This window comes from Drosophila yakuba, chromosome 2L (genome assembly GCF_016746365.2).
Source record: "Drosophila yakuba strain Tai18E2 chromosome 2L, Prin_Dyak_Tai18E2_2.1, whole genome shotgun sequence".
NCBI lineage: Eukaryota > Metazoa > Arthropoda > Insecta > Diptera > Drosophilidae > Drosophila > Drosophila yakuba.
The window spans coordinates 19,802,458-19,826,885 of record NC_052527.2 but is presented as its reverse complement, the minus strand read 5'-3'; the positions used below and the strand labels follow the sequence as shown (position 1 = coordinate 19,826,885).

General features: G+C 41.2%; 2 protein-coding genes across 4 annotated transcripts; both read right to left on the bottom strand.

The window, feature by feature from the left end:
* Positions 1-894: 894 nt before the first annotated feature.
* LOC6528981 (G1/S-specific cyclin-E) lies at positions 895-21,002 on the bottom strand. Of its 3 annotated transcripts, none has more exons than XM_015198658.3 (6): positions 20,568-21,002; positions 13,591-13,718; positions 10,430-10,781; positions 2,416-3,686; positions 2,125-2,350; positions 895-2,003 (listed from the first exon to the last, which is right to left on the bottom strand). In XM_015198658.3, exons 2-6 carry the CDS (start codon positions 13,608-13,610, stop codon positions 1,731-1,733), a joined length of 2,142 nt encoding a protein of 713 aa, XP_015054144.1. In that variant the 5' UTR covers positions 13,611-13,718; positions 20,568-21,002; the 3' UTR covers positions 895-1,730. The 3 variants fall into 3 exon arrangements, with proteins under 3 accessions (XP_015054144.1, XP_002090013.1, XP_039226385.1); XM_002089977.3 differs by lacking the exon at positions 20,568-21,002 and adding an exon at positions 19,181-19,278; XM_039370451.1 differs by lacking the exons at positions 10,430-10,781; positions 13,591-13,718; positions 20,568-21,002 and adding an exon at positions 3,891-4,670.
* A 995-nt stretch (positions 21,003-21,997) lies between these two features.
* LOC6528980 lies at positions 21,998-23,968 on the bottom strand. The gene is made up of 3 exons (XM_002089976.4): positions 23,589-23,968; positions 23,417-23,518; positions 21,998-22,750 (listed from the first exon to the last, which is right to left on the bottom strand). The coding sequence occupies exons 1-3, from the start codon at positions 23,841-23,843 to the stop codon at positions 22,604-22,606; spliced, it is 504 nt and encodes a 167-aa protein (XP_002090012.1). The 5' UTR covers positions 23,844-23,968; the 3' UTR covers positions 21,998-22,603.
* Between the last annotated feature and the right edge of the window lie 460 nt (positions 23,969-24,428).

Here is a 24,428-nt window from a genome sequence, read left to right as displayed (position 1 = left end):
CACTCTAACGCCCACAAACCGCCCAAAACTGCCACGCCCACACTTTTGAAAAATGTTTTGATATTTTTTCATTTTTGTATTGGTCTTGTAAATTTCTATCGATTTGCCAAAAAACTTTTTGCCACGCCCACTCTAACGCCCACAAACCGCCCAAAGCTGCTACGCCCACACTTTTGAAAAATGTTTTGAAATTTTTTCATTTTTGTATTGGTCTTGTAAATTTCTATCGATTTGCCAAAAAACTTTTTGCCACGCCCACTCTAACGCCCACAAACCGCCAAAAACTGTGTTTAAGACTCTCCTTCTCCCTTCCACTAGCTGAGTAACGGGTATCAGATAGTCGGGGAACTCGACTATAGCGTTCTCTCTTGTTTTTATATTGAATAATAATGGTGTGCCATTTTTTTTTGTAAACATATTTAACATGTTGGGTTGCCAACTGGATCCCTTGAAAAATTAAACATTTGAATTGATTTTATTTACAAAAATATATTTATTTACTCATTTAATTCCACTTGATTTTTTTAGTTTATGATTTTGCGATATTTATTAACATCAAATCATGAAAATAAGCGTAGTTCTGAAATTGTTAAAATCAACTTCATAATTTTAAAATGATTATTGCTTTTAAAACTACAAATAAAACATAGATTATATTTTTTTGTTTGCTTTTCTTTTAGTTGTTTTTTGTTTGTTTTTGTTTTCATTCCAGCCTTAATTGTATGAACACATACATGTTATTTACGCCTAAGCTAACGAATAATAATATTTTTCTACTCTGCATGGTTGCCTTTTGAATGTACATAAAATATTTTAAGCCATATAAAGAATTGTACACTTATATAATAATATATTATATGCGTTTCAGTTACGGTGAATTCTTGTTTTTGTGCGTTTTGTTTTATGTACAGGATTTATTTGCTTAGCAAATTATGGCAAATTAGTCTAATTAAAACAATTGTACAATGATGTATATGAATACATAGTCTGTTCTGGGGGTTCAATTCATGAATATATATTTCTTTACTTCTTCCTTTGCCATATTCTTTGTCACTCCATGTCAGCTGTGGACTTGTCTGTTTGTTGATTCATTGTTAGTAGTATTAATGGTCGAATGAAATACATAAGAAGGGTTAGTGGGATTACCTCGACTTACATGCTAAATTTAGTTGGTTAGTCAAGTATTGTGTTCTGGGCTTCTGCTGCCCCTCTCCTGTTTGTCAGTTTAGTTTTGTTAGTTGCTTCTTGGTGATTGATAATGAATGACTGACTAACAGCTGGACATGTCTGATTGCGAACAAAGTTTTTTTTTTCATTTTTGAGGAGCCCAACTCAGTTTGTGAGTGAATCCAGGATAGTGTTATGTTCCATTTTAGCAGGTAATATTCTAATGGTTAATTAGTTTTGCCTGGTCTATACTCTAAGTGTGTATATATATATGCTTGAGCGCATTATAGATAGTGTACATTAAAAATTATATTTCTGATTTTCTATAAATACACAAAGTTAAATATTAAACTGAGCGAGGGAAATGATTGTAGCGCGAGTTGAGAATCAAGAACGCGTGGGTAATTTCAAATTAAATATGTTTTTAGCATAGGAATTAGGCAACTAATAACTTTTCACTTAACAAAAATAATTTAAATATAAGAAACACTTAACGTAAAGACTGGTTGGGCGGGTGTGGTGAGTGTGAGAGGATGATGGCCAAGATCAATGAGGCCAATCTCTCAGCGATTGCTACTACTGCCGCAGCTGGTCACCGAATTTTTGCTGTTGCTCATGACGCCCTTGTTGCTGGCAGTGCTGCAGCAAGTCGTTGTGGAAGAGATGCCGCTCCTGGCCGCCGTCTCATCAACCTCATCGCCCAGGTACTCGTCCGGTTTGTGACTAGAGGCCGGAGGCGTCAGTAGGCTCTCGGGAGCGCGTAGCGCGGTGGCCGGGGAAGCTTGAATCCTAGCGTGCATGGCATGCGCCGCCTCCTGGGCCATTAGCACTTCGTCCTGAAAGGTAGAAGTTTCAATAAGTAACTGAAGGTATAAAGTACGGTATATGCTCAGGGCGTATCAAGCATGCAACACTTTTGGACGTATGCACATTTTTTATATATACTTAGATACTTACATACATATCCATGGTTGTAGTGTGCGTTTGGATGATGTGCGAGTCGTCAGTGACAATATTGGGGCAGATGAGGCCCAGGCCAAATTTGTTGCTTACTTGCTCATTCTGCTCGTTCAGCTGCACGTAGGGGGCCTTCTGGGAGATCACTCGGAAGAATGGCTCCATCCAGCGAGCGCAAGGTTGAATCACCTGCCAATCCAGGCCAGAACAGCGCAAAGCCGCCTCGCTAAAATCGAAAAATATTCGGTAAAATAACAAATTCGTATGGGAAATATGCTCCAGCTAACTTACCGACTAAATGTATGACTGATGGCGGCGGCAGCCAGCACCGAGTAGGAGTAGTTGGCCATGCCCACGTCCAGGGTGCACAGATCTAGCAGCTGTGACGTCTGCACAAACTCAAAGCCAGAGAATTGCGGGTATATAAAGGCCTCGTCCGCCTCCGCGGCCTTTTGCCTGCCAATCTGGGAGAACGAGGCCGGTGTGCGGTTGTTCACATTCAGTTGCATATAGACGCCCAGCCAGCCGGTTATGGTAATAGGGCTGATGTCCCAGTCGAGCGCCTGCAGCAGGATCTTCTCGTGGTTAAGGATGTCCCGCTCTGTGCAGGCACCATCCGTCACATAAGCAAACTCCCCGATCTTTGGCGGATAAATCTCCTCTACCTTGGCGGCCACAAACAGGCAGGTGATACCGATCAACTGCAAGTGTGTTTTCTGTACCTTATGCGCCACATGCAAATAGCGATCCAGGTAGTCGACGGCCAAGTAGAAGGTCTCACGATGCAGTTTGTAAACTTCACAGACCTCGATCAACCAGTCCAAGAGAATGGCTCGCATACGTGGCTGCAGTCCGGGATGCTGTTCCAGCATCGAGATGCTGCGCAGACGCGAGTCCTGCTCATCCCGATGACACATTAAGCGCCAAACATCGGCGGCGTTAGCCCAGGCGAGTGCAGGAAGTGGGCACTGGCGCAGACCGTTCTCCACCGCCGGCGACATGGGCGCCCGCATATTGATCATCAAGTCACTGACCGGATGCTGGATCTGCTCCTGATGATTCGACAGGCCGGGAGTACACTCTCCATTCACCGCCTGTTGTTGACTGCAGCCAGAGGAGGCTGGAGAAATTGTGGAGGAGTAGATCTCCTCGTCGTCCTCCTCCTCCTCGACATCATCCTCCTCATCCTCGTCGTACGAATAGTCCTCGCAGCTATCGTCCAAAAGGTCATCGTCCTCCGCCTTCTGTGTGACCACCGTAGTGGTCACCACCTGCTCCACAGCGTAGCGCACCATCACTGGCGTCTGCTTGCTTCCACGATCCGGACTCGGCGGACTGTCCGGGCTGTCCGGCAGCGGACTATGTGGCGCCTCCGGGAGCTCCTCGGCCGGTGAGCTACGTATGCTGAGCAGCTCCTGGGTGCTCTGGCCATCAACCGAGACAACGGGCGAGGGGTATACCGAAGAGGCCACCGACGAAAGATTGCCCTGGTCGCTGCCGTACAGAGCGGGCAGTCGCTGCTGCCGCTTGGCTGATGGAGGCTCAAAACCGAGTTCAGGGTCCTGAAAATGAAGCAGAGTAAAGTAAATGATGAGTAAACTAAGTAAACTAGAGTTTGTATGATTAATAAGATAGTAGTCGAATCACATGTGATTATTGGGCAATTAGCGACCGGTGAACCACAATATAAATAACGATTGACTTCAGATATTACATTCTACAGTACTAGTTCATATTTGTGAAAGATGTAAGCAAGCGACCATTACCATTTCAATAAATTTGCGCTTCTGTTCCAACTTCATAATAACATGAACAAATGAGTGGAGAGGGTACTCAAGTCGAGAACAGGATCCCACGGGTGGAGGAATTAGAAACGTGCTCCGAATTTAATTAGCGAAGGAGGTTTGGAGAAATTTATGTGGGCACGCCTGTCAAAATTGGTAATCCTTGATAGATGGACTACTGCTGGACCCAATGCACCCGCACAAAACGAAAGCGAGGAGTTCACAAAAAAGATCAAGGACTATGGAATGGAGGTAAGACAATAGCACTTGGTTGGATTTTCTCGTGGAAACGGGTTTCGTTTTGCTCTTTGTTTCTTTTGGATATTTTTGGTATAATCAACATATAATCAACACGATGTCGTTTATTGCACTTTTTGCTTTGATGTTATAAATTTAGTAGCAGTCTTTGGAAATAATTTGTTGCGTTGCTTCTTTGGTATGATTAAATAATTGTGCAAACAGATTTTTGGTTATAGCATTAAAACATTTTTGGCTTCGTTTTTTGTTTCCTTCAGTTGTTGTTGGTGGGTGATCTTGGCGAATCCGGTTCTTAAATTAGTTCTTTGCACTCGCTGTGTGTCGTTTGTATAAATATATTTATCAGTCTTAACATTGGCTACTTGGCAACGAATAATTTGGATTTTGGTTTCAGTTCGTATGGGAATTTCGTATTTTGTATTTTGTATATTTATTTTATTTTATTTTTAGTTAACTCCGCTCTTGACTGGATCAAGTACCAATCGCGTTGACATGCGCTGTGCAACTGAGCTCGACGTTCACCGTTCCAGATCGCCGATCCCCGAATTCCCCGATTCCCGATCGTCGTTATCCTGCCCAACGAATGCAACGGCCTCAAAAATAGGGGTTGCTTTTCTTCGTCTACTGCTGCAACAACAGCGGTAAAACAGGATCGCCAAACCAACTTGCCGTCCCTTTTCCTCGGGGGTTGGTTCCCGAAGATATCCGTTCTTCTTGAGACGACGACGACTTATGTTGTTTTTGCCTTTGCAGCATTGCATTTTTCGCCTCTGGGTGTTTATCACCATCAGCCCAACAACAAATCCCACTGACGGCTGTGGCTCCTGATCCTTTTTACAATTATTTTTGTCAACATATTCGTCCAGGTAGACGCAAGACGTTTGGAAAATCACTACCTATGTATGTACATAACCCTCATAACCACCATAATAGTACTTTTCGCTAGCACCATAGCTTTTGGCTCGAGCGGCTGCATTAAAACCATCCTGCATTTTGGAGGCTACTCAAAAAATAAATTATCTTTTGGCATTGATCAGAGGGATGGGGCGGTGCCAAAGCCAAAAGTAGAGCGAGCCTAATGAAACCTCAGTCACTCATAAGATTACAGCAAAAATGACACAAAAAAAAAGAAACCGAAAATAGTAACGAAAATCGAAAACAATCGAGATCCTTGACCATTGTTCTTGCAGACAGATGATGGAAAACAGAAGCCAAAATCAGAAAGTCCCTGAGTACAATAAAATGTATTCAGCATGGGACACAGATGTCATTCGGTTGGATTGTCGATATCATAAAAAATACATTTACGAGTGTATTTCCCTTAAAAAAAAGTTTGGCAAAGTTTCAGAAGTCAGTTCAAGAAAACTATTGTTTCTTAGACTTCTCTATTTAAACTGTTTAATAAAAGTATTGTTATTTCGTTTTGAATGTTTAAATTTTGAATAAAAGGATATCAAAAAAAAATTAAAAAGTACCAGCTGGGCCGGTAACTTTATAAGAAAATACCCTTAAAAATATATAATACAAATATATAAAATTGCCATATCTGGCCATAAAATTAGCAATAAACTAATACAAAAGATATAAAATCCATGATACAAATCAATTTTTTCCGCAATATCCTCCGGTTTATGATAGCAATTTAAATCTCCTTTGGTTGAAAAAGGTGTGCACACCAAATAATTTATCAAATACCGACTGCATTTCATCAACTTTCTTAACAGTCAATCTTACACGTCGTAAAAGCTTAACAATTGCAACCAACCCTGCTGTCCATCCAAGATTTTCACATAATTCCTTGGGCAAAAATGGGGAAAATATTGCGATATTTATGTGACAATTTTAATTGTCTGAGTAGGTTTGCCTTTTCCCGACAAACATACCGAGCAGAACTCCCCTCCTGGAGTCGAGGATAAATACATTTTTTTTGAGGCAAGACAGAAAGGTCCAAGACGCATGACAAATTTAATTTCTTATTCTTCTGGCCATCAAACTGCAACAACCCTCCGAGCAGAAGATGAAGTAGGTAACCGGGAATGGCAATCGTAGAATAAAAACGAAAATGAAAACGGACATGGATATGGACATGAACATGGACACATGTCAAGGCACCCAGATGCAATGTAATTAAAATCAAAGCGTGCAATGGCCTAAGAAGCCATCTCCCTGCACAATGGACATTCCGCTCCTCTAGCCTTATTATTTCACATCTTTTTCCTTTTGGTGCGTGGACATTGCATCTGCCGTTTGGATTTGGTCAAGCGTTATAGAATCAGAAAGATTATGCACAAAAATTCCCAGTTTACTCAACGACATGACGGATTCAAAGAGAAAGATCGGCGGAGTGAGTGTGAGAAATTAGTGAACTGTAAAGTGGGCTGGAATCTGGACCACTATGGACCCGGAGGGTTGCATCCCAAGTTTAACAAGGGTTAAACTGGGTTGTTGCCCTTAAGCTACCGCCACCGCCGCCGCTGCCTAAAGGATTTAAGTCTCTACTTCAAGGAGGCAGCTGCTGCAATCGTCCTTCACATCTCGATCAGCTCCTTCAAAATCGCAGCCCACAAGAAAGGCACCCAAAAACATCTCTCGAGATCTCACTGGGAGGGAGACCATGGGTCGCCAGGGACAGATGATGCAGTTCCTCGAGTTATGGGTACATACGAAAAGCAGTCAAGAAGCGATTCGATTGTTAGGCGACAACCTCTGCTGCGTCGTCAACCTCATACCTCGATGTCCTGGTGCCCCATTGTGTCTCTCTCCCTCTCCCTTTTGCCTACCTTATAAAGTCCTGCGCTTATGTGTCGTAATCTTTCGACGGCCGTCTGCTCGAAACCGAAACACCTTTAGTTTTCAGACCTTTGCGTAGGTCCAGGTGTAACTTTTTCACCGCTGCATTCGTGTAATATGCTGCATTGTTGTTTCCTTTTATCTTTCTTTTTTACATTTTTTTTTCAATTCTCCCCCAAGTCTTTTGATAACATTTAATTTTTGTCTACCTTGTGCGGTAGTTGTTTATATTTTTTCAGTTTGCAGTTCTTTGAAATTCAGGATCAAGCTCGGGTTTTGTTTTCAAATATTTCATTTTTATGAAGGACTCAAAAAGCTGACAAATTACAATTGCCCTAATGATCATTCAAAATTAGCTCTAGTCCTGTCCACTTTAGGGACATCGCCGTTGCTCTGTTTTTAATAAATGGTATGCAAACAACATGCTAGAGGACAAATCCCTGAAGGACAACAATAAACACTCATATTTCCAACCAATTCAACTGACCCCTGGTCAGTCCAGAAGGGGTTAATCCAACACATCACTTTCGCGGTGACATTTATCATCGGGGAAATGAAAAAATTCGGTGGCCAAAAGGGACGGTGAAATTGCTTGGACATGTAATTAATCATGCAATTGGTTAGATCCATGACAAAACGAATTAAAGCATAACCCATTGGTGAATCTGGAGGAGGGTAAGTGGACACAGGACAAACCGCGAATGAATTTGTATGCGAAAAATGAGTTTGATTAATGCCCAGGAAAGACATTTTCCTTTAGGGGATATGTGAACATCTTCGGTGATGGATAAGTCACTGAAATAAGTTTATTTGCACACGCCTAGGAGCCTTCAAAAATATAATATCATATGATTTATGTATCCTAGCCTAGTTATGTTTTCAAACCTTATCTGATTAAAAACTAGTTTTTTATCAGAAGAATCTTGTGTGTAATTAATCTGAAAACAGATCGCTCCCCAAGCGTACTTCTATCTCTTGTTTACCTCCAGCTAAATAAAATCCTCTCTGAAATCAAAAACTTTGAATAACAAAGCATGCAATGCGTGATCCCAAAACGGGATACAATCTGGGAAAGAGAAACTTGAATTCAGTTTCCCACAATGTCTCGATACTGACTTGAAAGAAATCAAGACCCGCACTTGATTGCATCGCAAGGAAACCCGGGCGAACGCAACCCCACTCCCCTTTCTGAGAAATCGGGACAAAAGAAACATAGAAGTTTCCCAAAAAAAGACAAAGAACTTTCGCCGATTTCATGCCTGCCATGTAAAGAGTAAAAAAAAGGGGTTTACATTACACTGACAAATTGGTAAAATAATACCATAATTTTGATCCTGTGCCAGCAGCAAAACAAATATTGTATAATATTTCAAGACCGCATTCCGAAGCAGGAGCGTTGTGAGTGTCCCGAAAGCAGATGACACAAGAGTTTTACGAAGGAGCCGTATGATTTGCATAAAAGTTTAACGGAAATCTAATGAGCAGACGTCGCAGGATCGGGCAACGCATTTGCATAAGGATAACATGTCCCGAAACGGGGTAGCAAAATGCAACCCAGTTGGAAAGCATTATTCATGCGCCGAATCTTCTGCAGAAGCAAATGTCGTCTCGATGAATATTTAATTAGAGGCGAAAGGAAAGGGAAGAACTCGGCCCAGTGATCCTTGAAAAGGATAAGGCGTTGCTCAACCCCTCCATTGGTTCATTCGTGTGTTGCGGTTTCAGCTCTGTCCCATTCCGGTAGTCACCACGATCCCTTGATACTGTCTTGATCTAGTTCTTCTGCCTCAAGCTAACCTATAACTATCGCAATTTCAAATTCTTACCACGGCCCTAACGGACATTTGCCGCCGCCTTGACTTCGGAAAACCCACCCCTGGAGAACTCGGACTTGGGCTCAAGGTGTGCGCGCATGCGCGACGACGCCTTCTGTCCTTGTTCTGCGTCTCCTGCGCCTGCTCCGGCTCTTTTGTCCTGGCGTGCATATGCGCGGCATACTGCCAGAGACCCTTCAGAATTCCCTTACTCAACGAAGTTCGCCTCGAGGGGGCCAAACACTTCCTTGCCATCCACTTTTTTCGTAAGGGAATGACATTTGTTCGGCAGGGAAGCAGGCGCAGAAACGTTGCAAAAACAAAAAATAAAAACAGCAAAAAATAATCCAGGAAGATTTTTTTTTTCAGCAACAGACGGTTAAATACCCTTGTATGAAATATTCTCAATTTGAGCCAACTACAAGATTTTTGTAAGGAACTAATAAGTTAAACTGAACAAAAAATGAAGAGCCCTTCTAGTTTTGGTTTTATAAATAAAAGGTAACAACAAAATACAAATCGGACCTATTTATTAAGACCAGAACTGAAAAGCCGATCTATACTCTGGTATAATTCAAGATACCCTTCCAGAGGGTACCAAACCAACAAACAAGAAAACCATTTCTGCAAGTTCATTGCACGTATAGGATAATATTCTCTCCCCTCCATATTTCATGTGGCACTGAAAAAAATCCTTTGCACCAACACAGCTGCCCATCGTCAGGAGCCGCCAGGAGACGAGGAAGCCATTGTTCTCCGCTGTGATTGCAGCTACTTGAGAAGAGATCTGACTTCAAGGCTTCCAGGCTTCCAAGGATGCTGCTAAATGAGCCCTTTCAGTAAGTAGCGTTTATTTTTGGGCTCATCTTTGCATTGTGCCAGCGCCAAAGTGCCAAGTAGCTGTCTACGTGCTCAACGGCTTATTTGGCTAGAACTCAAGCAGCGAAAGATCAAATGAAGATCGCCAGCCAAGCGAGTGGAAGCCACCAGAAAGGGCTGTGCATTCAAATGGAAGTACAAATAAAAGATCGTTTGCTAAATATATAAAAATAAGGAGTTGTTTAGCGATGATCGGTGATCAATGAAGACATTTGGGAAACTCTAATCAAATAGATAAGTATACAAAATGGCTATTGCTCAAAATCCTTAATATTATTCAGAAATCAACGCCATATTAAAGTACTGAACAGGCTGTTCAGTTATAATATTAGTTTTATATTATTAGATCATAACAAATTCGATTTTACAGCCTTAAACTTAATCGTTGAGTCTATAAAATATAATCTTCGAGGATCTTCAAATCATTGAATTAAAATAGACTCTACTTTAGGCTAGAATGAAATTGCGTACTACGCGCTTCTATTTCAATAAAAGGGAATCACCCATGGACGAGAATTAAGCGAACAGAGAACGACCAGAGTTCAATAGGTCGGTAATGTGAACATTTAATTAAATTCAAATCCATAGGAACTTTTGCAACACATAAGTTGATCATCTGCTTCCTAGATTGCTTGCAAGTCAGCGACGCCCTCTTGGCGTTTCCCTGATAAGATTGCAAAATTCAACGAGGTCACATGGCATGATAAAGCACTTCATTCATAAAACTTATCTGCTGTGTCTGGCTTTATGTTTAAAGTACGATTCGTATGGATTACGTACCTTGGCATCTTCGGTTGAATCGCTGCTTAAACGCCGTTTACGTTTGCCATTGCCATTGGAAGTCGCTGCTGTGGATGCTGCAATGTTCTGGCTATCACAAGAGCACATCTCGACGACTCTGGAAGCTGCTGATGTTCCTGGTAGTTCTTCGGTTCGCTGGCACGCTGAAGAGGATGTGCTTGGGATTGGGGTTGGATTTGGATTTGGTTGTGGGATTGGGATTGGGCTAACACTGCTGCTACTGTTACTACTGCTGCTGACGACGACGACAATGCTGCTGCCGACTTCTCCGTTGCTGGGGGCGCTTGTGACTATGCTGTTATTTGGCTCAGTGCTGCTGGTAGAAGAAACACTGGAAAAGAAAGAGAGTGGAATTAGCAGTGGTACAGTGGTTCATCTTTAATTAAAAATATGTTTAATTTTACTTCTCACTTAAACACTAAAGGTTTAAATCACAAAAGTAGAACAAATTATATTATTTAATATCCTTAAACAGCAGTTAATAGAAAGTTATACATATATATTTCACCATTAATGCCTATAATTAATATTTCCTTCAAATCGATCTAAAGCGTCCCCCATATTTTGGTAAGCCCAAACCACTGTACGATTTTCTGGGGCTCAGCTATTTCGAATTTCTCCTCTTTTTTGCAAAATAGAGAAATTCAATATGCCACGGAGGCAAGGCTGCAAAACACATAGGGGCGTTCTAAAATAGATACAAACGAAACGAACATAAATTCATTGAATTTTGACACGGCATTCGAATCGCGATGCGAGGCTCGAGATTAAGGCGCCCAACGGATACATTAATATTTAACATCCGGGAAATTGAAATCGAGATGACTGATCGGGGGAAATGGACCGTTGTGAGGGCCCGAGGAAAGCCTTTCCTCCTTGAGATAGAGCAATTTTGGCAAATTTGCATGCACATTAGCATAATGCAAAAGGCTGGCAAACGCGGAAAATACAATTTTCTATGCTTCAAAGGCAGATGTTATATCCTTGCGCCGCAACTCTCAAGTGTTGCGAAGCAAGCAACTGCACTTTAGGCAATTCGATGCGCGAATTTTCGCAATTTGAGCGAGGAGCTCAGGAGAAAAACCGAAATTTAACCCTTGGGACCAAAAACCCTTCTTAAGGAACTCGTGTAAAGGGACAATACAAAAAAGGGCTGCTGCACATAAATTCAAATGCTTTAGCCATTTCTTTCTTGGCCAGAGGCTCGGCATTGCAGCCTCCTGTTTTGATCCTTGCCCTGCACTATCGATCGGGTTTAATGGTTTAATGAACAAGAAAAAGTAATCACGTAGTAAATTACGAGAAAATGGAATCGCTTAAAAATGAGTTATGACGAGAAAGGACTAATGGAGCGTACGTGCACGCGGCCTGCAAGTTTTTCCCGCTTTCTTTCTGTATACTAAGTGTTTCGGGGTCAGGGGTTTCCAGTCATCTCCGCGGCTTAGGGTTCAAACTGAAATTTGTCATTTCGAGGTGAAAGTTTCCTTTCCTTTGCGGCAAAGCCAGATACCTTGTTTCGGTTTCGTTTCCCCTTTTATTCCTTTTCAAATTCGAATCCCTGTAGGCAGCAAAGGGTAGGGTGGCTATCTCGGAGATGACGTGAAGAATTTCCAAGAAGCAGTTCCTGGAATCTGGTCCAGTGGATAATAAGTGGACTATCGAGGGAATGATCTTTTTCACATGATAAATTAAAGAACGGCGACTTTCGGATTAGAAATAAGTTATTTATGCGTTTACTTTGTATCCACGAAACAGTTATGTCTGGGATTTCATGTGGAGGTTGGACTGGTTGCTCTTAACTCCATAGGTTAATTTAATATAACATTTTATAGTACATTAGCTTGTACTACTCCATGCCCTCAAAAGTATGCAACGAAATCGGAACAGCCTGAGACGAAACTTCCGTGACATTTTTGATAAATTCCGTTATAGATGGCAGGGAAATAGTTTGGCAACACATACCAATAATTATGTCGCACACAAGCTGACCACGAAATATGTCCATAAAATGGACTATCACTTAAGTGATCGCAGTGATCAGTGGGTCGGAGGGGGTGGCAGTGGGTGATGATGATGATGTTGTTGTTGTGGAATGGAAAAAGGGGACGCAACTGACAAAACCAAATGACTGGGCAATTATGCAATTATGGTCATGCGCAGGCACCTACAAGAAAAAGAGTATATAGTGCAGGGTGAAAACATATTAAACTCAATTAATTTTTGTCCAGGACATGACTTAAAAAGCCACAAAAAGTGTGTGTCTGCAGTGACAGCATTATCAACCCGACCAAACTAACCCCCTCAAAACCCAACCCTCTGAATGACCGAGCTGACCCGAACCGTCCCACAACTAAACACTTTTCTAATGACATTTTCGCGCGCAATTATATACTAATCACACGCAGGACCTCGAAAAGGTCCTGCAATGGTCCTGTAAAGGTATGCAGAGTGTTGAGGAATGCGGCACTTGGTTATCAACGCTGCTTCGACTTTAACACCTACAAACAGATGGCTTTTTTGGAAATTGACAGTGAAAATACATTTTAGATTATCGCACTTGAGTCAGAAAGTTGGAACAGTAGGATCCAGAGTGGTTGTAGCTCCTGCGGGTCTTTCCCGCGGAGTATTCGGGCATAACCAGTTGGGCTCTGTCGCTTTATAATTACGAAATAGCTATTAGATAAACATCACTTTTGGTTAAGAGAATTAAAGGGAGACGCTCCGCCCGCTGCCTACCAGGATAGTTAGTGGTAAAAAGGAAGTCGATCGGATGTCGCCACAGGAAGTCGCCGAACGTTAGAAACAAATGGTAGTATAGACCTTTGGGGAGTCTCATTCATGTGGGGTGCTAATTAGTTTGGTCAGAGCTGTGGAGGAAATGGAAGTCACGAAAAGTGTTTGATGGGAAAAGGAAATGTCTAAGAAAATACCGCAGGTTCGCTTAAACTAAGATCTTCACAAAAAATAATCCACGTGAAACATAAAATTCCTTAATACAGCTCAAAACATAACAAAAATTATTGTTTTGTAATACAGACTTTATTTATATAAGGAAGAGTTTTACAAGAATTTTTTGAAAAATAGAGTACTTGTTTAACGGTAAGTTTTTCCAATTAATAAAATGCTCATAATGAACTTACCTCTTGGCATTTAAACCCATAATTGTACGGCCTTAATAGGCCGTCAAGGCTGTTTATTCTGAATTTGGTTTTAAGGCTGCTCGTCAAAAGCAGAAATGTTTTGAGTATACTGAATGACTTAAAAGGAACTGCAAATAAATTAAACAAAGTATAAACTTAATAAAAGAGGTCATCAATTGTAAAGAAATAATTTTAAAATTATAAAGCGAATATCAAATATTAAGATAATTGAGTCTAGGTCTATGGTCATCACATGGGACGCGTTGTCGAGTTTTTACGATTTCACAAACCTATCAACAGTTAGTCCAACACTATATGCAGATCCTTGTGGAAAAAAAAACATATGATCCTTAAGAGAAACTCACACACAGCATGTGGTCGAGGAGTTTTCTCGCTTTGAAACCCCAAACAAATTTGTTTACTTGAGTTTTTCTCGAATAACATAAATACACCGTCTTTTTGCTTTTAGCAAAACAAACGAAAGTAAATATTCATCTTTGGGGTGTAAAGTGTGTCCAAGATATTCAAATTTCTTAAATAGAAAGAATGGGAAGACTCTTCTAGGGTTGGGTCATCTTAACAGATAGTCACGAAATGGTCATCTTTTTTATAATAATAGAATTTCCACGAGTCTCGATTGATGCCTTCTGCTGCAGTTTCAGCTTCAGCTGCTCGCCTTGCATTTTCCCTACACTGCTATTAAATATGTCACTCCGTAAGTTTCAATGCATTAACTTGTTTAAGCGTCTTCTATGTGTCCCAATGCATTACTCATTAGCTAATTAAATTTTTTGAGTGTACCAATGTCAGGTGCATCGCATTCGGCGCATGCGCAACGTCCGCATTTTCTAGTGGTTTACAACGCTTAATTATATCGAGGAGCGGAGTCCTTATTGCCACGATGCACCTGTTGTGGCTAGAGTTGATCGCTGACCTTCTGTTAGAAGTGCATGATGAGTTCGATGCGATGCGGGGCAGGTGAGTGGAGTGGATGGAGCTGGGAGAGGGGAAAAGGGGAAGGGAAGAGCGGCAGCTGTTGAAGGTCCTACCCCAACTAAAAGGATTCTGGAAATGTCTCTGCTGTTGCTTTTGTAACTGCAATTGACTTCCCCCTCGCTAATTGTATCCTGTCGCGTTTCCTTTTCCCCTTCCCCTTCCCCTTCTCGCTTCCTTTCTTCTTCTTTGCTTCATTTATTTTCCTTTGCCGAGTGACATATGGGCCTGGCGTTATATTTGCCACGATTTATGGACCTCCCTTCGGCCTACCATTCAGTTCGACACCTTTTTCCTACCCCATATGCGAATGCTTTTTAGGCAACGACTTTCTTTCCTTACTTTCTTGTTCTTACGCAACGAATTGTCTATTTTCCTCACTTTTTGCCTTGCTTTTCGTTTTTCCGGCCTTTTCTCATGCACAATATTTTGCTGTTTCCAACCATCATTTTCACACTAATTGCGGATATGCCTCCTAATTAATTGGGTTCCCTTTTCTTCCCCGAACTCCTTTTAAAGTATTTTTGCTTTCTTAGTTTTCAACCCCCTGATTATTCCATATACAACAATGAAGTTTCCGAAAAAGATCTATAAATTCTTGTGTCTCTCTGGTCATTTTGGAATATTTATAAAATCTAAAAACCCTATTTTTTAGAACATCTAAATAGGTGCAAAGCCTAAAACAGTGAATAAGATCAACATTTGAACAATAATCGCAAAAAAAGGAACCAAAGTAACAGAAAATAATGGTATTTATCTTTCAGTTAAAATCAAAAAATGTCCGTTTTAGCTATTAATCTAAGATCATAAGTATTCGGATTAATGTAATCTACATATTTTGTAAATCACGGGATAATTATCACAAATGGTTTAAAATTAATATTCATTAATAAGGATACATGCAAACAAATATCCTCTAGTTTTACAAAGCAGTTGACAGGGGATCATGGCAAACAAATGACTGTATTATCGCTAGACTAATTCTTCTTGTCCAAATACCAGTGACTAAGATGGACCCCTAACTAATTGCAAGAACTGCCCACACACAGGCTGCAACTTCCTCTAATGAAGATTAAGTGAGGAAGGCTGCGAGTTCGGGGGAAATCCGCGGCGACAGGTATACAAATATGAATAATGCCGCGGATCGAGCGGATAAACTCAGGGGTTTCCTTTCCACACTGCGCCTAATTAAAGGTGCACGATGCATGAGTGAATCTGTTTACCTGGACGGGGTCCTCCAAGGTCATTTAACTGGAAAACCGAGTGTCGAAAAAAAAGTCGACCGTATTTTTTCGGCAAATGCAAAGGCCCCTCATCGTGGAATATTTGCTTTGTGCCGAAGATTTCCCACAAGGAAATGGGACCAAGTCTAGAGATACAATATGAATGCAACTTGAGGCAATGCAAAGAAGAATGCGCAAAATGCGCAAAGGAGAGCGCAAAAACATATACAAAAATGTTTGTATGTATTTCAAGTATATACCATACTATACTCGTATACATATGTAGAGGGAAAACAGGTCTCGAGTTATCCGGCGTCTTCAACTGTCTGGCCTGCAATTTTTGTGCGTCCTTTTGGGCTGCATTTTGGGCTCTGCACATGCGGAGCGGCGAGATACATTCCTGAGATACTCGAGATAAATACGAATGCATCTGGGTATCTGTGGCTCTGTGTTGTGGTTTGGCCACAGCTCTTGCAATTAGTCGGAACTCGGAGGACCGAAAGTCTGCAAGAGTTGTGCAACCACGAGCTCCATAGTACTGGGGATACTGGTGGAGTAGTTCATTGAGATGATATCACAAAACGAAAGCCCAAACCATATCTCCTTTACTCTATACCTGATTAATATGATAATGTATAATCTATTGCTGGGTTCCTAAAAACTGATGTCTCTTTGGCATACCTTTGCAAAGATGATGGAATTTTGATACCAGATCTTCGATGATTTAGTCAAACCCTTAAATGTGTTTAATTATTAACGGTCTATTGGCCAAAGATCGGAGTTTTGCTTCAGTCGCACACACCACCCCTACCCTAACTACAGGGTACTGCCAAAGAAAACAGGAAAGTCGATCCCCGACGAGGTCTCCTCGACTGCGCGCACCAGCGTATCTGTGAGTCCGAGCATCTGAATATCTGTGTGCGCGTATCTGAAGAGCGCCGCCTGGGCAAAACGGCGTGTGAAAGTAAAGCCGGGCCAGCCGATGGAGGAGAACAAATCGAAGTTCTTGAATGGAGCGGCGGCAACGACGGCGGCGGCGTTCCAGTTCCAGGAATTGACGGCCTTGAAGTAGCCGTTAGGACATCGGGACGCGCTCAATTGACTATTTAGTTTATATTTAGCAGCGTCTAAAAGGATGCCCACAGCGGTTCAGCCAGCTCAAGTGGTCTGCGTCCTGTGTTCCCCGCTCCCAGCTCCCAAACTCGCCAGTCGGACTATCCTTTGTTTGTCTGGGAATAACTGGAAACTGTTTATCATTGTTGTTTCTGCCCTCATACATACGGCTTCACCTCATTCCGATTCCGAATCGGATTCTTCTGCCGCAGCGAAAAAAATGTGTATGGACTATAAAAATGGCCACATATACATATGAACCATTTCTTTAAGGAGTTAGTATTCACAACTCATCCTTTTGGATAGCATGTAATATTTGTAAAACATTCCGCACTTGTAATTGAGAAATATTTATGGTATTTTACCAGGAATTCGGTTTAATATGGCCAGGCCAGTTGATATGTGTGATTCCATTAACCATTCACGCATGTATGATGAGAAAATATTTCAGATCAGTCTGGGTTCTCTTCTCATCTAGAGAATGCTTTGATGACCTACCGCTTTCGAAGGTGGGAAGCACTTGATCCCGAGAAGAATTGAAAGGTGATGACGGGGATTTGAATAGGTGATGCAAGGAGTGTTTAGATGGGTCAAACAAACGAGTATCCCATCACCTGGTCGACAAAATTTGGAAAATATAAACGAAGTTTCGAACACCCATTACTAATGCTATTACTTTTTCAAAATCACTTCTAAGAAAAGGAATTTTTCCCTATGATTTAAACTCCACAAATCCACACTAAAAAGACGGATATTCGGCGTGATGGTGACATAATCGAAAAATTAAGTATACAAAAATCCACCCTATCAACAATACAACGCCCACCCCCGCGCACACCACCGCCACGCGGGCGCAATAAGCAAACACGCAAAAAAGCGCCAAAAAATGCAAAAAAATAAAGAAACCAAAAAATTGCGAAGAAAACAACAACAACGTGAATTGCGACAGGTAAATGGAAACAGAAGAGGAGAGAATAGAAGAGAACGAAGTTGGCGCGAAGCAAGATGGAGAAGAAGGGGAAGCGAAAGCAAATTGCAGAGAAATATCAATGAACTCCATTCTCCACTAAGCAGTCTATCTCGCCTACTCATCGGTTAGGACCGCGTACATAGAGTTACTACTCAGAAAAAAATTATACACATCATGATTTTACAATAATTAAAATTCTACTAATATATGTGTGACAAATACCGTGAAATATGTGTATGTTATATGTATGTATATGTTTGTATGTTAACACGGTTTTTTGGGCAAGGGCTAAATTTACTGCCAATTTCCGTGTACCAAAGACTTTTGCGCCACTTTTGACATAATTGGTTATTTTGTTCTTTACTCTTTTTCCCCATTCTGCTTTGACCTCTGCTTCGTGTTCGTCAAGTTTTGCGTTGAACTTTTCCCGCCGTCGCTGCCTCTGCCGCAGTCGACGTCGGTAGCGCAGTACTAAAACGTTTTTGTTTGTTGTTGGGAAGGGGAAAATAACTTGACTCGCTGTTCTGATTGGAATAAAACGGAAGAGCGCGAGAGAAAGAGAGCTTCCCCTCTCTCTTAGCAAGCGCATTTCTTCCAAGTGTCTGTGTGCTTGTGTGTGTTGTTGGAGGAAGCGTACATAAATGAAATGAACATAGGGGAAAGAATGGAGAAACACAAAGTGGCGCGAATTAGGCGTTTGGGCTGGCGCAGTTTTGTTTTACCGCCCAAAATCTATGCGAATGGCGGGAAAAAGTGCAATTCGGGCGGGAGAAAGATTAGAAAGTTGGCTAAAACAGCAGGGCAAGCCAATAAGCTGTATTTCCATCCTTCTATGATAAGAAAAATCCAATAGTTTACTGAACTCCCATTAAGCTTAAGAAACTCTGTGCACTCCTAAAAGTGATTGGAATTGGCTTTTCTCAATTTTATAGGATTTTCCCATTGAATAGCAGTAAAATTCGAATAGGAAACTTTCGGTTATAGTGCACTCTTATCGGAATTTTCTAAACACTAGAACTTTTTACGGGTAATCATTGGTACTCGGGCACCCCGTCTCTTGCCAATCAGAAAGCAACGGTTAAATCCTACAGCGTGTCAATTTTCTTATGAGAGGATGTTGTATTTGTAGCAAAAAATGCAAAGACACGACGGCAAACGCTGCGTTCTCTTCCACTCTCTCCTTTACCGTTCCACACACACTTGTCACACACCACACACGCGTCATACATTTTTTTCCACTCGGAATTTCATATTGCCGTTTCCAATCAGACCATTGTGCAATTGGGTTTACCTTCTAATAGGCGGAAAATGCTCGATATCCCCGGTGTTTTCACTTGTTTTTCTTAAAGGGAATTGAACAACGATTTTCAAGAGTTTTTCGTCGTCGTCGTCGTCACACGCCGGCCACGAAAAAACTTCACGAGCAGCGGAGCGGCGGCAGCAAAGTGATCGCTTTGAACCGAAAAAAATTGGTGGAACTGGGTATCACAAGCAGCGACGTCGACTGCGACAGCGACTGCGGCGAGTGTGCAAGAGGAACGCGCCAAAACAAGCTGATCCGAAGCGCCAAAAAATGCAACAAACACAGGGGGCAACTTTGTTGTACTCTAGGGGAAAGACGGAGATGGGGCGAGCATCTCCCGCGCAAAGAACAGGGCGTGAGAGAGCGAGACGGGGCGATGAAGCCGCTGGTGGCAAGCTTCGCATTTTATTGAATGGAGTCTGCAATTGGAGTCCCCAACAGGCTAGTCAGACTACAATTGGAGGTTCGACGGCCAAACAGCTGGGTGGTCGAAAAACAGCTGACGAGGATGCCAGAAGGGCATATTTATTGGGATATATCGTGGTTAAGAGGAAATACTCCAGATTTTTTTGTGTGTCAGATTTCCATTAAAATTCATACACGACCTTCACAAAATAAAATATTTAAATTTTAATATTTCTGTTCTTTTTTTTTTAATTTTTAGACTGCTCTAAGATCATTCAAGATCAAAAGAAATATATCTTAAAGTGTATTCCTTATTCAGTAAAATGTTATTTACATATTAATTCTTTAGAACCCTTAAAATACTTTATTTAATACGCTTTTTTAGTAGCTTTTTTGAACTGCAAGCTAAAAACATCTGACAAAATGACTGAGGGCCAACCAGGTGGCAACGCTGCTCTGAAACCAAACAAACTGCTACCACTTTGTTGTTGTCATCGATTAACATTCGAGCATTTTAGGCACCAGCTTCGAGAGCTGATTAATCCGACAAGCTAAATGAAAACCTATGCGTGCCTGTAACCAATTGAAAGATTAAAGCTCGCAGAATCTGATTTTTTACTAAAATCAAAAATCCCGTTTAATTCGGGCAAAATGGAATCGATTGAACTTGGCGATTTCCCGCGCGCGGGAACCCAACGTCGCCGCGCGCTGCTGACAGCGATGACAGCTGCGCGCACAAAGAGAAGGCGCGGAAGAGAGCGCGAGAGGAGCGAAGGGGCAGGGGAACAGAGAGAGAGGAAAAAAACGTCGACGTCGCTGCTCACGTTTTTTTTTCCATTACTTTTCGACTGGTAGAATGTAGATGGAGAAAAAAGGCCTAAAGGAGAGATCGCTCAATACGCAAGTTCACGAACTTTTGAACCCTGCACCTGCTTCAAATCGAGTTGGCCAAATGGCCGGGATCACTCACCTGCTGGTGGGCAGGATTTGGGCAAATTCTCGGCGGGATTGCACACTGAAAATCACACGCGGGCTGGAATGCTGATGAAAAAATTGCACACACCGCCGCACACACACACGCGCACGCACACACACCAGTGCACGCCAGCCAGCAAGACAGTTTCACCTCCTTTTTGTCACCTTTCTGGGTCGTTTTCTCGTGGTTCTGCGGTCTTTTTCACGGCCAGGTCAACCCCACGCCAGTCAAGGCCAATTCGATGCGATCGCCGTTGGCCAGCACAATTTTAATTTAGGCGCAAGCACACTTTTTCGGCCTTTTCAGCGACTCGAAAGTAACACAATAATCGACAAACGGCACTGCGACGAGATCGAAATCGAGAGAGCGAAGCAGCGATCGGATATTTCGACCAGCGCAGAAAGAGCAAATAGTCACACAATAAAAAAAGGCCATAATCATCTGGCCACACGGCGCAAAGAGAGTCGATGTTTAGCGGTAGCAGCGTTGCCAGCTCGGCCGATCGCGTCTCGGGATTTTTATTGGGCGCGTTATTTGAATCTCGAATTGTACACTTTGATGTGGAGTTGTTAGGCTTTCATTTAGCTTGTATGAATATGACTTTATTTTACAATTAAACATGACTTTTAATGCACTGTATATTCCATGTGCTCATATCTGGAATTAGGGTTTTCCTTAAGCGTTATTCGTGATTCCTAGTGGCTCGCTCCATTTGAAACAATAAAAGGTGTGCAAAAATGTTTAATCTTGGTTTGATGATTTTTCAACAGAGAAATTACATTACGTAATTTCAGTTGTAAGGGGTTAAATATTTCAATAACGGATTTAAAACAATTTTGGAACAGCACGATTCCCTTATATTTTAATTGTTATATATTCATTTTAATCATGGGAGTATCTATTAATCAAATTTAGAAAGAACACTTACGATTTTGTTATTCTATGAGATGCTTAACCATTTTTACTCGCAGCTTATATGTTTTGGCGCGCTTTTCAAACGATAACGGCTGTACTCAAAAAGTTCACGCTTTTATATTTTTTAAACTCTTTGTTGCTTGATTCACATATTTACACATATTGCGTTGACAAGACTAGTAAAGACTTTAGACTGCAGACAAATTGCAGTTCATAAGCGCGGAATATTTAAATATGTTTCTAGGGTTTTTCAAACCACTTTACTGAATTACAATTTTATCTATTAAACATGCCTTTTATTAACAGTAATCTTCAATCCTTACCGAAGATTTTTCTTTGCAGCGCTTTATGGTTAATTTAGTTTTTTATAGTTACTACAGGAATTTTAATCGGATAGTTCTTTAGAAGATTAAAAATCCATAAATCCATATTATATCTTATAATTATTTTTGAGTTTTAATCGATTTAGGTTTTGAAAATCTATTTTTCAATTAGTCACTTCTTAATAATAATTTTGAGTACTCTTTTATTAATTCACTTTATCACGTTTGATATTACATTTTCGTACACAAACATTAAAGTTTAGGTGAAATGTATTACTTTTCAAATTTAAAAAGTTTGTTAGTTTAATTACTGCTGATGCCCACTTTTTCACTTAATTATTTAATTATTTACTATTATTTACGTGTTTGGACGTTTTTATCATCAAGCTTATGTAAATTTAATTTGATTAAATATTTAATTTGATTAAACGCCATTTGCCACACCTGATTAGAAAATCTCATTTTCTTTGAGCTTCGATCGCTGCCTGGTTTCTTCGTCAGCTCGAACAACCAAATAAAAGAAAGCTGCCGATAATTAACAATTTCAGCGAATTGAGCACACCTCCAAAGTGCTAGGGTTGCTTTTTGACAGAGTAACAGTCAAAAAAGAATATCCGCCGAGCGCAGCAGAAAAACCTCTTCTGCAGCAGCGAAGCCATGGCAAAACCACAATCCACTTTCAATCTCCTCCTCTGTGTTTTTGTTTCCATATTTATTGCGATTTTTGTTTTGATATTATTAATTTACGTTTCAAACTTAAGCAAAATCACTAAGCCAGCTCGGGGACGATCTTCAAGCTTTCAGAGGCGACTCCTTGAATCCGCGAGCCGCGTAATCGGATGGCGCCGATCGATCGGAGACCTTGGGATAGCCCTCATCTCCAGGCACGCACTGCTTGCGCGAGTGGATCACACGAAAGCCGCCCTTCCGGGTCCAATCCTTAAATAAAAGGTTAGGCGTTCATTTAGCTATAATTATGTAGTATAAACGATGAAGCAGTAAATTTGTTGAAGAAAGGCGATCTTATTAACTTGCTTATGTAGGCTTGAAGCCTCAGGAATTTTAACGAATTTCCTTAATTTACCGAGTCACAAATGTAAATTTTAAGACTATCTTAACTTTGGAATGGCTTTGATAGCTTTCGTTGACATTATATATACTAAGAGATCTTTATGAATCTAATAAAGCAATTTTGTCCAATCTTCCAATTTAAAATATTTAAGATATCCACTGATAAAAACTTAAGCAGTTTTTCAAGGTTTTTACAGTTTTTGCCAGTTCATAACAGTGCTAGTTTAAATCTGAAGTTTTAGTGTCAATACTTAAGTCCCTGCGTTTGTAGATGCTTAAATATGTACATCTATGTATATACATATTTAAAATTCTTTACATGGCGTTATAAAATTATAATTTTAGACTACGTCATTGTATGAGGACATCCTTTTCTTATTGTTATATTTAACACTGTAGTCCTGAAATTATTTTCCCTACGAATTTTTCTGGAATAACTAACTTTGGTTGATCTATTACTCTTAGGTATCGGGCACCAGTTAGCATGGAATGACTTATGGCTTAGCCAACTTGAATACTTGGCCCATTACTCACATTCTGGTTGTACTTGAAGTAGTAGGCGCCGGCGTAGATTCCGGTGAGGGCGAGGAGAGCCTTTCCGGTCCAGTAGCGCACGGTGAACGCCCTCTGGAAGCCCTGTAGGCGGGGGAACGGATACTCCTTCGGTCAAAAACTTGATTACATAATACCCACGACAATAACTTACCAGGACGGGCTCCAAAACATTGCAGACCTTGTCCAGGGGAGCGCGGTAGAAGCGCTTGATGGGGTTGTTCAGCTCCAGCTCCAGGGCGGGCACCTTGCGCGGTCCATGGTGCAGCTCTTGGTCCTTCAGCCACTGTTTGCGCCAGGCGCGCTCCTCCGGCGACATGCCAATCAGGCGCTCCCGCTCCCGCACCATGCGGCCCGCAATGACCATCGGCTTCACGCCGCCCGTTTCCGAGGCACCACCAGCTACCATTTTGCACCGTTTGTTCGTGAACTCTGCGATGTGGACGTCCGAAAACGCCAACAATTGTATAATTTAATCGGACAGCGACAATGGAAAAACAGAACAGCTGTTGTCGCCAGTGTGGCCGCACTCTCAGATATACCAGAAACTGCTCCGCACGCGACCGAACTGTGGACTTTTTTGTACTTGTTACTCGTTACTCTACGAGGGTATACTAGATCCGTTGAATAGTATGACATGACAAAATCTAAAAAAAAAAATTATATGCCACAAACATGGTCACGATTTTTTGTCCACTTGCATAAAAAAATTCTTTCTTCCGTTATTTTCGTTTCATCGATTTGTTAAAAAAAATAAATTTAACTTCTACCTTGCACTCGTAACTCGACTATACCATTTCAAATTCAACAGCTTATTCATTTATTTATTTGTATTTATTTTACTTACTGTATGATTATTCCTATGAAGCAAAATAATATACGCTTTCCTACTTACCAACTAAAATCTGCAACGGTATTAAGAGATTTCCAAAGTACAGAACAGGCGCCCTTATTTAAGCAAACACATACAAAATGTATATAAACCCCGTCAAAA